This window comes from Lepus europaeus, chromosome 1, assembly GCF_033115175.1.
Source record: "Lepus europaeus isolate LE1 chromosome 1, mLepTim1.pri, whole genome shotgun sequence".
NCBI classification, from domain to species: domain Eukaryota; kingdom Metazoa; phylum Chordata; class Mammalia; order Lagomorpha; family Leporidae; genus Lepus; species Lepus europaeus.
Window position 1 is genome coordinate 143083853 of NC_084827.1, and position 13831 is coordinate 143097683.

Genomic DNA, 13831 nt, shown 5'->3' on the forward strand with positions numbered 1-13831 from the left:
ATAGAACAGGGTCAACATAAGCACAATATAATGTTAGGTCATACCTAACATTTTTATTGAATATTGAGTTGTTTATTTTTTAGTCTCCCTATATACAGGACAGGATAATATTGGGGTTTTTTTAATTAATTTATTTATTTGAAAGGCAGGGTTACAGAGATGTGGAGGAAGAGAGAGAGGTCTTCCATCTGCTGGTCTGCTCCCCAAATAGCCACAAAAGATGGTGCTGGGCCAACCGGAAGCCAGAAGTCAGGAGCTTCTTCCAGGTCTCCCACAGGGGTGTAGGGGCCCAAGGACTTCTACTGCTTTCCCAGGCCATAGCAGAGAGCTGGATCAGAACTGGAGCAGCTGGTAGGTCTCGAACCTGTGCCCACATGGGATGCCGGCACTGCAGACGGCGTACCCACTATGCCACGGCTCCAGCCCCAGCAGTACTATTTCTTTACTGAGTCCTCAACATCTAGAGCAATGCTGGCATAACTAAATACACTCATTAAATATTTGGAAACGAATGAGTGAGGTGACAGTGTGCTAGGGAACCACAGGATCAAGATATGATCTTTAAAAGCTTCTTTGGGGTTTTCCTCTCCATTGCCTTACAATAGTGCTCAAAAAACTAAAGATCTCTGCAAAGCACCTTCTTTCTTAATAATTTCGATATAGCTTTCACTGCAGATTATCTAAAGCAGGCCCCCTTTAAAAGAAGCCTCTTCCCCATTAAGGAATGAAGACACTTAGAACAGGCATTTATTACCAAGGCTCTGCAGCACAGTCTCCAGAACCATCAGGTAAAGTTGGTGAAGTTGCCCAGAGCCCTAGCCAGCCCCTCACCTCCCAGGATGATGGGCTTTTATCAGGGAAAATGTTAGGCCAGTGAAGGTAGAAGTTTGAAATATGCTATGAGTTCCCAGCATCCCATTCTCTGATTTGAAAAACGGATAGAAAAAATATGTGGGAAGCACTTCTGAGCTGAGCTTGAGACGGAGGAGGACTGGGGGCGTTCTGAGTTGCATGCAGTCTGCAGCCATCTTTCCTGACCTGAGTGCGGAGCTTGGGAAACAGCAGCACCGATTTGCTGCTCTGTCCTGCGTGGTATTTCTTCAAACCAAAAAGGGACACAGAGAAAGGGAAAAACCTTTGTGTTTTCTCTCATTGACATATGAATAATTTTGCCAGTTACTGCTTTTGAGCCAGCAAATGGCACGTGCTCTGGAGCCTTGACTTCAGACCCTTTAGAGCTCTCAAAGCTGCTGTCAAAAAAGCATTGCATTTTAAAGCACTGGGTTTTAAATGCTCATCAGAGTCTTGTGCAATCTCTCTGGCACCTAGGAAACCAGACCAAGGTGCCCATGTGTGACCAAACCGCCGGCTGAATGCTCACTTTTCACCCCTGCCTGCCACAACAACACTGAACTACTCCTCACTCACACTCCAGAGAGAAGAGGGGTCCCTAACGGCTCAGAGACTCACTCACACTACAAGTTGCCCAAGTAATAAATAAACTGCCCACTTACTGATACTATGCAGATGGAGGAATTATTACGAAGCTGAGATCCCATAAGAACATAAAAATACAATCACATTGAATCGGAGAAAATCAGGACAGAGTACAAATGTAAAACACACACTAAAATATGAAGTCAAAGACCCACAATTATGAAATTCAACAGAAATGACTTAACTGAAATTATAAAATTTAGATGATACCTCTTTTCCATATTAAAAAGCAAAAATAGGAAGCAGGGAATTTAAAATGAATCTCAACATTATAAAATGCCCTATGGTCAAGAAATTTTTACTGAACATCATGAAGCATATAGACTTTAGAGTGGGAATATGATGCCATAACATCAAGACTGAGAGTTGTATCAGTGCAGAGCTTTAAGGGCAAAGAATCTACGCTAAAAAGCAACAGCACCTTTGAAGCACTTATAAATGTTTTCATGAATGTACTTTTACCAAACCAGTTCCTTGAACGAAATCTACTGCATCTTCTTAAAGCACAAACCTAGGTCTTCAGCAAACAACTCTACTTTGCATTTAAAATTCACGTTAGTAAGGGACAGTTGTGTTCTAGAAGAGAATAGAACACAAAACACAATGCAAATCACAGTCCAGCATCACTACGTTTACACTGTAAGTTTCACACTCATCTCTCCTCAAAAATATGTTTTTACATGAAATACACCTTAATTATCAAATAAAGACTGTGTATCTCCATGGGTCAGTTTAGTGATTTTACATGAATTCTAGGACACAGACTTAGACAATCAGTCCATTTCAAGCCATGTCCATTAATGCCTAAACACCTGAGAAAACATACTCCGGGGGTAGGCAGAGTGGCTAAGCCACCACTTTTGATAAGTGTCTGGGTTCGAGTCCAGGCTTCTGTTAATGAACACCCTGGGTAGCAGCAAGTGATGGTTTAAGTGCTTAGGTCCCTGGCCTCCCATGCAGGAGACCCAGATAGAGTTCCAGGCTCCTGGCTTCAACCTGGCTGTTGGGGACATTTAGGGAGTGAACCAGTAAATGGATGATCTCTCCCTCTCTCACTCACTCTCTCTTGCTCTTTCAAATAAATAAAAATTAATTAATTTTTAAAAATATTAAAAAACACAAATGCACTGGGGTGAGCACGTTAAGCATAAACAGTTAAAATACTGATTCCCACATCGAAGTGCCTGGGTTCAAGCCCTGACTCTGGCTCCTGACTCCAGCTTTCTGCAAATGCGGACCCTGGGTGAAAGCAGGTGACAGTGCAAGTAACTTGAGCTCTTGCCACCCGCATGGGAGACCTGGACTGAGCTCCCGCCTCAAGGCTTTGGCCAAGTACAGTCCCAGCATGGGCATCTGGGGAGTAAACCAGTAGATGGATAGAATCTCTCTCCTTCCCTCTCTGTCTCCATCTCAAAACAAAACAAGAAAACAACAACAAGAACACCAATGTGAAATGTTACCATGGCCAGCTGCCCCCAAGAAAACAGACAACTGAAAACATTGCAGAACTTCCCTCATCATGGAGGAAGTAATGAATTAGACTTGTTAAAGAATTATTTCCACTGATAGAATATTTTAAGTGTGTATTTTCAAGAAGAAAACTCAAGATCAAAGTTAAAATGAGATCACCCATTCATTCATCACTCTCAATAGTTTTTATCAAAAACTATGAATTTAAAAATTGGGGGGTGGAGTTGGCATTGTGGCCTAGCAGGCTGGGCTGATACCTGCAGTACTGGAATCCCATGCAGGTATTGGTTTGAGTCCCAGCTGCTCCACTTATGATCCAGCTCCCTGCACAGCTATTTGCAGGGTGGGCCAACAGATGGAGGATTCCTCCCTTTCTCTCTGTCTCTGTGTCTCTCCCTCTTTCTGTGACTCTCCCTTTCAAATAATAAAGAAAGAAAACCAAATTGGATAGGGTCTTCATCCTCTACAAATTTTACATATTGACAATATTCCCTCCAGTTGACCTTCATGCGAGCCATAATTACATATCTATATTTTTTAAATGACACAGATTTATGATAATATAAGAAATACAGAACTATATATAGTTTTATTAGACATTGAATCTTGACCATGTATTACATAAGGAAATAAAATGAGTATTATTTTTCCCTTGACACCTAGTTAGAAAATAATGTTTCAGGATTTTCTGTTGCACACACACACACACACAGGTATTGAACTTAAGGTAGCAGAGGAGAGGAGAACCCTGAGTGTGTCTGTGTGGGAGGGTGGTCTGTTAAAGAACTGTGTTTTACATTTTGGCTTATCCAGCTCTAATGAGGGCTGCAACATGGTTAATAGCAATTTGGGGTAGCTCTTTCAGTTCCCTTTTGGGAACCACAGAATTTTTTAAAAAGCAGCTTGTTTGTTAAAAGTTTGCTCCAAGGTCTGAAATTTCTAAATATGCACCTTTTTTCAACGTTGCCCTTATAAAGAAAAAACTGCTGAAAGTCTCCCAAACATGAGAGTTTAATTAAAGACGGGAAAGTGAAAAAAAAAAAAAAAGAGAGAGAGAGAGAGAGAGACAGAAAGAGGGAGTGCCAAAGAAAGAAGTGCAGAAAGCAAGACGAGACGAGAGATCATTTTAAACGTTTTCAATAGGGAAAATGTCAAACTTTCAGAGCATGAAAAAAAAAAACCTTTGGCTCTAGAAAACATATGTCTTTTAACCACCCTCCCTTCAAAAACAGTGTGAATTTCTGAATTCCTTTCCAAGCCTGTGACTGAGCTTGCTAATTATTCATTTGAAATCATAATATGTAAAGGAAGTTATAGGGTTAAGATTTCCATTAAGTTTAGCAAACAAAAATGGTTCTGATTTAAAGCAGCAAACACAAGTTTATGCAAGAATTTATAACAATCTAAGACTTTGGAAAACCCAAAGATTCAAAGGACTTAACAGACACATTAACCAAGTGCAACTGATATGGCTCCTAATTGGAATAAGTCAACAATTTTTTAAAATGTAGAAAACAATTAGAAAAGTTCAAACTTTACTATTTCATGATATTAAAGAATTATCTTTTCTTTAGTAGCCATTATGGTATTGCAGTTATGTTTTTAAAAGAGTCTTTATTTTTTAGAAACATTTAGGAGGAATATTTGAATAAAACATGAGGTCTTAATGCACTTTAAAAAAATCTGGTGAGGCAGGGGCAACAAGTAGGTGGAGACAGATTTTAGTATGTGTGTTGCCGAAGCAAGCACGTGGGGACAGATTTTAGACAGGAGTGGTAATGAATTACTATTGTTGATCCTAGATGAAGACTTAATGAGTGTTTAAGGCTCAAGTCTCTTGAATCTGTCTGTGATACACGTTTCCATATAAAAAAATTTTAGGCAATTGATTTAAGAAATGAGAATTTCAAGCACTGAGCAATTTAAATGGAAAGGGTATTCATTTCTAATGATGAAATTTTCCTTAAAAGTAGCTTCTATGGGGGCCGGCACTGTGGAGTAGTGGGTTAAGCCTTGGCCTTAGGCTCCGGTATCCCACATGGGTGCCAGTTCTAGTCCCGGCTGCTCCTCTTCTGATCCAGCTCTCTGCTATGGCCTGGGAAAGCAGTAAAAGATGGCTCAATTCTTGGTTTGGATCGGCTCAGCTCCAGACATTGTGGCCAGTGGGGGAGTGAACCAGAAGATGGAAGACCTCTCTGTCTCTACCTCTCTCTGTAACTCTTTCAAGTAAATAAAAATAAAATACATCTTTAAAAAAAAAAAAAAAGGTGGCCCAAGCACTTGGGCCTGAACCCTGTGGAAGACCTGGAAGAAGCTCCTGGGTCCTGGCTTCAGATCGGCCCAGCTCCAGTGTAGCCATTTGGGAGGTAAACCAGCTGATGAAAGACCTTTCTCCTTGCCTTTCCCTCTCTCTGTAACTCTACCTCTCAAATAAATAAATAAAATCTTAAAAACAAAACAAAACAAAACAAAAAAAAGAAAACAAAAAGAAAAAGTAGCTTCTATGTGAAAGTCTTCCCAATAGGACACAGTACAGAGTTAGGCCACTGGAGAGTATATAATAATAAATGAATAATATATACAGAGATAAGAAACAAATGAAGCTCTTTCTTTTTATAAAAATATCCTCATGGGGCCGGCACAGTGGCACACTTGGTTAATCTTCCGCCGGCGGCGCCAGCATCCCATATGGGCGCCGGGTTCGAACAAGTTAACCGGTACTTTTTAGGAATGTGTAAGTTTCTCCAAGGCGATAAACAATATCCTCAAGGTCATTTGCTCATTCTTCCAATATTGATGGAATGCCAACTATAAGTGCCACTGTTGTGCATGGAAGAAATGGGCCCCTGAGAGCAGAAGGCCTTTGCCAACGAAAACCAAAGCCAAAGACAGGGCTATTCTGAAAAGTGAATAAACAATGGAGACAACTGGCAAACAAATGATTTTCCTTTAATAAAGCAAAAATTTTCTAGAAAATTAACTCATACTTCCCATTTGTTATCTACTCTCAATAGATGACAAGAGGAAGGAGAATTCCCAAGCACTTTTCAGGAACCGAGTGAATATTTAGCTCTAAATTAGCACCAGGCTTGTAAACAAATCCTCTTTGCACCTATAGTCTCTGAATCCCAGCATTTGACATATCTGAGCTCAGAAGATCAAAAATTAACTTCTAATGTAAACTCCAGGAAAGCAGGATTTTTTTCTCACTTCTTTATCTCCGAAAGCTAGAATGTGACTGACACACAACAGGCATTTCACACTGCTGAATTAATTAATTTTAAGGTCAGAATTGCTAAGGAATATGCATTATTTTCAGATCATGGCTCATTCTGGCATCATAAGCAAAAATCATATACTTGAGTTACTCAAACTACTATTGACTCTTCACATAGTTTTAGAAGTTGGCTTCAAAAGAAAACAATTCCGTGAGGTCTGGTTTTTTTTTTATTGTTGTTGTTAATGATGTCTATCTTAGTCACCTTGAAAAAGCAACTCCATATATTTCATAATGGAAAGGACACATTCATGGTATTATAATTATCAAACATATAGAGCTACCAGGTGGTTAGTAAGCACCCCCTAAAAGCACTGCATTGTAGGGTTTATGTCACAAAGTAAAGAACAAATATTAAGTAAGAATTGGCTCCTACCAAACATCAGAATTATCAAAGGCCAGCTCTGTGATTAGGGACACTGATTTCGGGAGGTGGTCAGTGGGCTACAGATCTTAGTTTTTCCGCCCACCAGCCAGTGCCCCCAGGAAAGTTAGTCCCATTCTTTCTTTATCTCAGTTTCTTCTTCCATGAAATGGAAAACACAAAAACTTATTTCAAAAGGATGTTGTGAGAATTAAATGAACTAGTGTACTTAAGTCTCTTAGGAGAGTGCCTGACATACTAACCACTCTGTTGTTACCTACCACTGTTAAAACTCTAAGAAACTCCTTGGTTTATACATCACAGGGGTTTGTTAATAACGTATTGACTCTTTTTAATCTTCCATGGAAAAACAATAGGAAATACATCTGTTTCACGTATAGATTTTCATATTTATGGAAAAAATAGGGACAAAGTGAACTGCTTCTCAAAATCAGGGAATAAGGTAGAAATAACCACTTTCTGCGTATTCAGAGAGTAATTCGTGGGGGAAGTAGAATTTCAGATTTATATTTTTCTCTGATTAGAAGGAAAGAAAAGCTCCACATAAAACCCCATCTACTCTGTTGACATTTGAATACAGTTCCTTTGTCTTTCTATGTATGCAGCATTTTATATAACTGAGCCTATATCTGGCACTCTCCTAGACTCACATAACATCTATTAAATATATTTTTCTGTGCTATTTTTTAAAAAAATATCACTTCAAGTTGACTGCATAAATATAATTATTCCAACATAAATAAGAAATAATGATGATTAGCACCTCTCTTCCTGAACCCATAATTTTGACCCCAAAAATATCTAGCAAAAGGATTTTTGCTTACTTATTGCTCAGCATGTTTATATTTTTAAATAAAATTATCTGGTCAGAAATAAGTTTTAAATTTCATTTCAACATTTACAGAAAGCAGGAGAGGGATAAAACAGCCACTAACATGCTGTTTTATCAACACTGTTGTTGATAAACTGGCTGTTAAGTCAAACGTGCACAGTGAGATGTCACCTGGCCATCTTGGCTATGTGTCAAAGTCCACCGTCACCAAGGCAAGTATGAACAGCCAAATCTGTGGGCTAAGGAATTCTCTGGACAGTGTGGGGAGCTTCATGTCTAGTACCAAAAGCCTCATGGGGCAGGAATGAAAGGAAGAAAAGGAAAAAGAACAGAAATGTGACTTTAAGATGGAAAATCAGGGAAATTCTGATGGCCCTGAGTACCAGCAGTCTCCCAGGATAATACTCCTCTGCCAAAGCCTCAAAGATGTGGTGCAGAGACAAGGACCACAGTGCACAGTCCGGGGTCAAATGTGTTTGTCATTCACTAGACGTTAGTCTACTTACTCTGAGAAAAGCAAAGAGCAGTCAACTCTTTTTTCATAGGTACAACAGCATGTCTGATGAGTCCTGCATTTCACATCCTGATGAGTTGGTGGCATGTGTGTTGAGAATGGAGGGTGTGGACCGACTGGACATAGAGCTATCCATGATTTATGACAGCACCATGTGCCCTTATTCTCTCTTGAGTTCTAATATTTGGCCTTGAAATAAAAGTTACTATTAGGGGCTGGCACTGTGGCTTATAGCAGGTAAAGCCATCTCCTGCAGTGCCGGCATCCCATATGGGCACTGGTTCAAGTTCTGGCTGCTCCACTTCCGATTCAGCTCTCTGCTGTGGCCTGGAAAAGCAGTAGAAGATGGCTCAAGTCCTTGGGCCCTGCACCTGCATGGGAGACCCGGAAGAAGCTCCTGGCTCCTGGCTTCAGATCAGCTCAGCTCCAGCCATTGCGGCCATCTGGGAAGTGAAGCAGCGGATGGAAGACCTCTCTCTCTCTCTCTCTCTCTCTCTCTCTGCTTCTGCCTCTGCCTCTGCCTCTCCAGCTCTGCCTCTCAAATAAATAAATAAATCTTTAAAAAAAAAAAAAAAGTTACTGTTAACATGACCACAGAGGGGCCGTAATTCACAAACTCCATTTCGGTAGTTCTTCAGAAGTAAGCATTCTCTCTCGAGAAAATTTCTGCAGCTCACCTGGAGGGCCTGTCTTAGCAGAAAAAAGAAATCGTCTACCCTGTGCTCACAAGGGCACAGGTCCCCCGCCTGGTCCTTGGAACTCGAGCACCATTCCAAAACAATGACATTGCTCCTGTGTTTTCTTTCACTGGCAATCTGAAATACTCTTCCAGTCAATTACTGAAACTTTTTTTCTGGTCATGTCAAATAAAAAATCTTGTTTCAGGAGCCTCAGTCTTTAAACAATGCCCGCCTTTTCCAGCATAGGAAGACAAGATTCTGCAGTTCCTGAGCTCAGATGGATTTGCTGGGAGGTTTCAGTGACTCCCCCATCCTGGGGGAATAACATAAACGCTAATCAAACAGCAAAACCAGAAAAAAACTACCATAAAAGCTCATGCCTTTCACCACCAAAAAGTCATGTTTTCTCCTATCTCCTTTCCTCTCCTCTGCTGTTTGTCCAGCACAACAACCTGTTTTATAATTCATGTTGTGCAAACTGCATACTTTAAATGATCTGAATGATAACAAAGATCTAATACAGTCATTTCAAAATAAATAATTCTGTTTTTTTCATTTACCCAAAACAGAGATCAGCCTAAAACAAAACAGAGATTTTTTTTTTCCTCTGTGAGATGACAGTACAGATCCTAGTGATAAGACCTTTGCTTGCTTACAAAATAAGGTTTAACTGAGATCTAGAGCATATTCCAAATGTTGACTCAACTTATAAACATCTAACATTTATTATATTACAACCTCAATTTTCAAAAACATTTGAGGAAACAAATAATCACTGCTGACTTGTACCATGTTTAATCCTCCGCCACAGACGATATTTATTGCTTGTGTATCTCACCTTGGTGAGTAGAATTCTCAGTCCACATCACTGAAAGGCTCTCAGTGTGGCTCTCTAGTGCAAATTTCCTGAGAGTCCCTTCCCTCGGCATGTGCCAAGAATCAAATCTTGGCCACTTAGTGCTCTGTGTTCCACATGTGAGCTCACGACGCGTTGAGCAGCCGTGCTAACTGAGATGGATAGCGCTGTCAAACAGGAAGCTGGCACACCAGGATGCAAGCAGTGGGATACAATGACCTTTACATTCAGAGAAAAATATCCCTAAAATGGCATGAAAAGTTTATGGGGGAATGGGAGGGGGGATTCTTTTATTTCATTTAGGCACATAGCATGAAATAAAAGCAATGGTGCCCAGTATGCAATTTGCTCGGGATCAAATCCTGAATCTCTCACACAAGAAGGAAAGTCGTCGGAGAAAGGAAATGAATCACCTTTTATCACACTGCTTTGAAAGCATCAGACTCTGTGAAGCAGCGACATCAGTGAACGCAGACTGGCCCGCCACGGCGATGCAGATGCACTCAGACCCACAATAACCCACAGGGCTCACGCTGACCCTGGAAAACCTTCTTAACCCCTCTGGTTTCAAGTGGGCTGCCTTCCTAGGAGAGCTAACACATATTTTAAAAAGCCATGATCTGCTTACAGAAACAGAGCCAGGAGCTTAAGAATTTTAATTTCTTGTCCTGGGTCATCATACAAGCACTTGTAGGTTTATATAAATGCTTAATCTCTCAGAGCTTCCTTATCAGAATAAACAAAGCTCTACCTGAGAGTTTTTAACAATCGTATGAATAACTCAAAAAATATACAGCAAAAATATTTGCACGTAGGCAAATGCTAAGTAAAGATGGTAATTTAGAACATTAATCTGTAGAACAAGATCTGGAAGTTATAGGTTTCCTTCCTTTAGTGATAACCATAATCATAAACTACACAATTCAGTCATTTCAGCTGAAAAACAAGAATAATAACTTCATTGAATAACAAAAATTTATTTTCCAATATTCAAGGTTTTTGGTTATTTGTCAGTTCTTTGGCATAAAAGAACAATGGGCTATGCTTCAGAATGAAACAACAGATGCTCAAAATGAGCTCCCCAGCATTGTACAATAGACACTAAAGTAATGATGCAATTTTAATATTTAATTAAATAGGTAAATGGAATTAATCAAAAAGACACAGCAATTTTTTTAAATGAATGGACCACATCAAAACTATGCAATAGCTTTCAAAGATACAAAAAAATAAGATGCATCCATTTTTCTTCTGCTTAGTTAAAAGCTAATTGTAAAGTACAAAAGCCATCGGCCCAAAGCAATAAATAAATTTAGAAAACTGAATCAGGTAAAGTTAGGAGCTAAACATCTCACCACTGGCCCTGGGAACACCAATTAGCTGACTTGGAAAAAATGACAGAATTATGAATTCTTTGAAATGCAAGTCGATTTGGGTGGTTCTAGAGGTGCTGATCAGCTGCTTCCCAAAACAGCAAGACTGCAAGAAACATTTTGCTGCTCATGGTCTGATAAAGATGCTAACTCGAACAATTCTCCTTCAAACCTTGTTTGGAGAACTGTATCAGGGAACGCAGGCGGCCCGGAGCAGGGGGAGGGGGTCTGCGTTATTACCTTGAGCCTGGGCAGCAGAGCTGTGGGAGTAACCCAGGGCCAGGAGCGCAGTCTCCACCAGCTGGCTAAAAAGCACATCTTTTCGCACCAGGACGAACTCGGCGTGTTCTTCTCTGTTGTCATATTCAAGAGAGCCGTCCAACTGCTCCACCACACAAAACACAGGAATCATCAAACCTGGAGGGACAAAATTCAAGAGCAAAGCACAAACATTACCAAGCAAATCGCGGTCAGCAGAATGAGAAGGAAAGAGACAGTTATAAAAGTCACTCATCTGTGATCAACAGTGGCTTAGATTAAACAAGCCTCTTAGGCAGAGGGGCCTAATGGAAAGCTCTGGGTTTCCCCTTCTATTGTCACCATCAGACTACAGCAGAACTGCCAGGGGGGTGGCAGTGGCCCTGAGAGTCCTCCTTTCTTCAAAAAGGAGTGCACCAATCACAGGTGTCCTGGCACACAGGAGGTCGAGGTGATCTTACAGACCTTCCAAACTTTAATGTCTACAGGTTTCCCATTAGCTACTAAATCACCACCAGTATTTTCAGATCTAATCTGCAATGTATTTCAAAATTTCCAGTTGTAGGATACCTGGTAGGGAGGCATGTCTGACTCAGGACAGAAGGTGCTAGGTAACTGTGTAACAAGACAATCAATAGAAAGTTACAGAGGTCCCGCCTGCCCTGGGTGGGCGCTGTGGCACAGTGAGTTAAGTCATCACTTGCAACACCGGCATCCCATATCAAGACACGGGTTCAAGTCCTGGCTACTTGGTACTTCCAATCCAGCTTTCTTTTAATGCATCCTTGGAGGCAGCAGATGAAGGCCCAAGTAGTTGGGTCCCTACGATCACATGAGAGACCTGGCTGGAGTTCCTGGCTTTAGCCTGACCAGGTACAGCTGCTGCGGGCATTTGGGGCATGAAGCAATGAAAGGAAGATCTCTCTGTCTCTCCTCTCTCTGTGTCACTCTGCCTTTCAAATAAATAAATCTTAAAAAAAAAAAAAGTCTCCCCTGTGTGTGTTCTTTCCTTTATTTTGATAAATAGATCATCAATTAGCCTGACCATAGAAGTCTTACCTAGCATTTAACTTATATGTCAAAAAAAATATCCAAATACAAAACTTCATCTCTTTAAAATTATTATTTTATACTTCTACACCAGTTATGACTGAAAGGGACTATCTTTTCATGTGTTTTCAGAGAAGAGAAATAAACTACCCTAAAGAATAAAGCAAATTAGTCTAGTTGAAAATCTGTTGAAATCTGTTGTCACTGAAATATTTCTCTGCTTTGTATCAAAGTGTGAAAAGCTAAAAAATGTTTAATTCACCAAAGATTTTTTTAACTGTTTTTTTATTTTTAAGAAAGTCATACAGGCACTTAATCTAAACATAGCCGAGGCAGAAGAAGATCAAAGTTTTACCAACACACAAGTAATAAACATGGACTCTGCCCCCACGGAATTCACAGAAATGAGTACATTATGGAGTAAGGGTCTGCTCTGGGTCCTCACTTTGTGCACAAACAACCCACAGCTACGGAGGATGGGTAGGCAGGCAGAGAGGCAGGAGAAGGGGAGAAAACAGTCACTTGACAATAAAAATAAGAGTGCTGCATGAAACGACCGGATGGGAGAATGCCCCCAACACAGAGGCCACGGCAGTTTCTCCAGAAGACCCTCGCTGCTGCTGCTGCGACCCTGGGAGCCTCCTGACTCACTCTGATGTGGAAAGCAGAGGGTGGGAGCAGATCCGCCGAAAACTACTAGGTCACGGACTTAGATTTTCGCTCTAAAGATAATACAATGGTGCAACTAGTTCCCATGTGCTAATTATTATTATTAAAGATAATAAGTATTGGGTGTAATTATTAAATATCATTATTAACAATAATAATACTCATTAAGAATTGTTATCATTAAAGATCAGGGTAATTATTATTAAGCCTGCACAACAGCCTAACAAGTCACACCATACACTACCTGGGACAGCTATTGACTCAATAGCTGAACAGAACAACAAAGCAGCACTATTGTCTACAGCAGATACACTAGCTATGGTGCATATTTTTGGAAACATATGAGATAACGGTGATTTTTTGTATATAAAGAGCATCCACCACATGATACCTTATGAAATATTTTTTAAAACTGTAACTATGGCTGGTATATGAAATGCTTATTTATTTCTTCTGAGTTTATTCTCAAATATATTTAAAACATGAAATGAATCATCTGTATTAGATTTCTCCCAAATTGTTCCTGCAGTCATTCATTTATCTAGCATTTATTCACTGAATACCTACTGTGCAACCCGAGGCTCCACAGAGATAAATGAGAACAAGCCTGATAAAGCCCCTGCCCTCAATGAAGCTGAAGACTTTATAAAATCTTCCTAAGCAAGCATAAGGGCATTTTATGGAACCCACTCATGAGAGTCCTTACCAGCAGAGAATAGCCCCCATTTAGACCTTTTACCTCTTACATACTGGATATAATCTTTGTCCAAGGAAGCAGGTTGATTTCTACTTTTAATCATTTAAGCATATGCACACTTAAGGCCATGTAGTCAGTGGTGCCATAAGCTACTTCACCACTAATACCTGTGTGTACATAAGTTTCGATTCTGAAAATCCATGTGCTGTTCCTAATGTCAACATCTGAGTGTCACACATCTGGGAATCACAGATAAGATCTTTAAATGAATCC

At 40.2% G+C, this 13831-nt stretch overlaps 1 protein-coding gene across 2 annotated transcripts in view; it reads right to left on the reverse strand.

The window, feature by feature from the left end:
- Window positions 1–13831, reverse strand: part of SATB2 (SATB homeobox 2) — a 194674-nt gene that overhangs the window by 159574 nt on the left and 21269 nt on the right. For both annotated transcript variants that reach the window (XR_009865797.1, XM_062189594.1), the window contains one exon: window positions 11125–11301. Coding sequence is in view for 1 of the 2 variants with exons in the window: in XM_062189594.1 (XP_062045578.1) it covers window positions 11125–11301 (177 nt within the window). In the remaining variant the exon portion in view is untranslated. The remainder of the gene's footprint in view (window positions 1–11124; window positions 11302–13831) is intronic.